The sequence below is a fragment of the Pleuronectes platessa genome, chromosome 7 (assembly GCF_947347685.1).
Source record: "Pleuronectes platessa chromosome 7, fPlePla1.1, whole genome shotgun sequence".
In the NCBI taxonomy this organism is placed as follows: Eukaryota; Metazoa; Chordata; class Actinopteri; order Pleuronectiformes; family Pleuronectidae; genus Pleuronectes; species Pleuronectes platessa.
The window spans coordinates 18,240,320-18,242,710 of record NC_070632.1 but is presented as its reverse complement, the minus strand read 5'-3'; the positions used below and the strand labels follow the sequence as shown (position 1 = coordinate 18,242,710).

The window sequence follows — 2,391 nt, the reverse complement described above, 5'->3', positions numbered from 1 at the left end:
GCCAAAGTTACAAAACATGCTGAATGATTTGATGCATCTTGGAAGTATGACTGCCCTGTGATAGTTTATTTGTCATATGAGCAGGTGTGATGGACGAAACACGGCTCTATTCAGTGTTTAAATAGAGTTCCATCTCACCCACATGTTAGCCAGCAAGTCATTCCAGCCCTTTATAAACCCCTGTTACTGTAACAGTACAGTATAAGTATAGTTCATTTTCTACATGCTGAAAACCTAATGGATATTTATTTTATTATTATTTTTCAAAAGACAGAAAACCTCAGCATTAATTAAATAGTCATAATATTTGTCCAGGTTTGCATTACAGTGAACTTACATACATATATTTCTAGCATTTGATAATTCCTGCTAAATTTTGCAGAGGATAGTCAATGTCTTCATAAAGGTCTATAAAAACAACCAAGTTAGTCTTCAATAAAGGAAAAGGTGTTCCTAGTGATGTACAAGCAAATGAGCCGAATTTAAAAACTGTCTGTGGTGATGCTGATGACCTGCGGCTGCACTCTGTTCTTGTTACAACTGAAGAGCCAGGCTGCCCTCCTGTGGCGGTAGCGCTTAGAAAGCAGCACATAGAGCACAGGGTTGACACAGGGGTGCAGGTATTGGAGCAAAGTACAAATAAAGTAGAACATCTCCCAAGCCTGTCCATGACGATACAGTCCCATGTATACACACAGCTCCAGCACGTAACCAGGCAACCAGCACACTGAGAAGGTGGCAGCGGCCAGGAACACCAGGACGGAGGCTCTGCGGGTGTTCCTGGCACTGGACACTGACATTACAGGGCTCTTGTGGAGGAAGAGACCCAGGCGGACATAGTTGAAGGCAATGACCAGCATCGGAACAAAGTAGAAAAGTACAAACTGGCTTAGGACCACTTGGTAATGGTGCTCATGAATGGTTGGAAGGCAGAAGGAGAAGTTTGCCAGGCCTGGGCTCCAGCTCTCTTTGGTGGCAAACATTCGCAGTGGCAGGCTGATGAAGAAGCTGAGGGCCCAGACGAGGACAAACATGAGAATGACCAGGTCCATGTTGGGTGGCTGGTATGGGTTGGTGATGATCATGGCCCGGGTCATGGAGACGGCACACAGTGAATAGGTGCTGGCCGCCAGGCTAAAAGCGAGCAGGAACTGGTAGACCTTGCAGGAGGTGTCGCCCATAGGCCAGGAGTGGCTGACAGCAGAGTGCAGGGTGAAGGGGATGAGTAGGAGGGTGAGGAAGTCGGCCAGAGTCATGCTGAGGAGGAGGATGTCAAGGCGGTTCTTGCGCAGAGTGTTGTACTTAGCGAACAGGGAAAAGACCAGCAGGTTGGCACAGAGCCCAATGCCCAGGATCACTCCACAGGTACAGGCAAAGATCAGTCCATAGGTGTTAGGGATAGCCATTTTATCTGCAGCTTCACCCTTTTGAGGGAGAAAAATGTATTAGTTTTCATTGTCAGTATTTGTTTGTTGATTTATTTAACAGGGACAGTGCACTTGTTGTTAGCTGAACTTGTGTTAACCAAGAGGCTTTTCATCTAGTCCCTGAACAGATGTTACCCGAATGAAACTGCAAAAACATTCGGGACACCACTGTATTACATTGCCAGGTGATATTTAAAACATGCAACACAGCGCCTCATAATAAAACCTAAAAAAAAATTTGGGAAATCAATCTTAATCGAAACATGGACCAAATACAATCATTGGTTTGCTATTGTCATATTTCCAACCAAAAATCCTCACGTTTACTGGTTGCAGCTTTGTCCTTAGGTTGTGGGCTTCATCTTGGGATCATAAGGTTTTTTAGTTTTACAAATTTACAAAAATGAAAAACACTTAATAAGTCAATAATGAAAATGACCATTACTCCTAGTAAAACAGGAGAATTACACAATATCATTCAATTCTGTGCAAGTCAAACATTACATAACAATATGCTTATGAACAAAATGTCTTTTGATTATTATTCTGGCTCAACTTTCATTTTTTTTTAGCTATATTGATTTAACATTAGAAACAAATTAATAGCAATATAAAATGGCAGCACTTCTATTATTTTGAGAAACTCACCACTGTCTTTCGTCAAAGCATCGTCCTCTAGCTCATGTTTGTGAAGGGACTATCCTCATAATGTAAACAGGAGTGTCCTCTTTACTGGTGTCCAACTGGACTGAAGCAGGCAGAGGTGGCAGCCTCTCAGGGCTCATTACAAAGTGTGATTACTGAATGTAGAGGGAGGAAAGGCAAACACCACTCGCGTCCAATTGATTCTGGTTGACTAGGTTTAAAGAGTAAATGGCTTCTCACCTGCTGCTGAGACAACTGTGACGTGCATCACCTGCCTGTTTTGGGATTATTGTCTGAGGATGTGTATGGATGTTTAGTT

At 43.0% G+C, this 2,391-nt stretch overlaps 1 protein-coding gene across 1 annotated transcript; it reads right to left on the bottom strand.

Moving 5' to 3' along the window:
• Nucleotides 1-482: 482 nt before the first annotated feature.
• Nucleotides 483-1,406, bottom strand: LOC128445133 (galanin receptor 2b). Its single transcript, XM_053427934.1, has one exon. It carries the CDS (start codon nucleotides 1,404-1,406, stop codon nucleotides 483-485), a length of 924 nt encoding a protein of 307 aa, XP_053283909.1.
• Nucleotides 1,407-2,391: the final 985 nt, after the last annotated feature.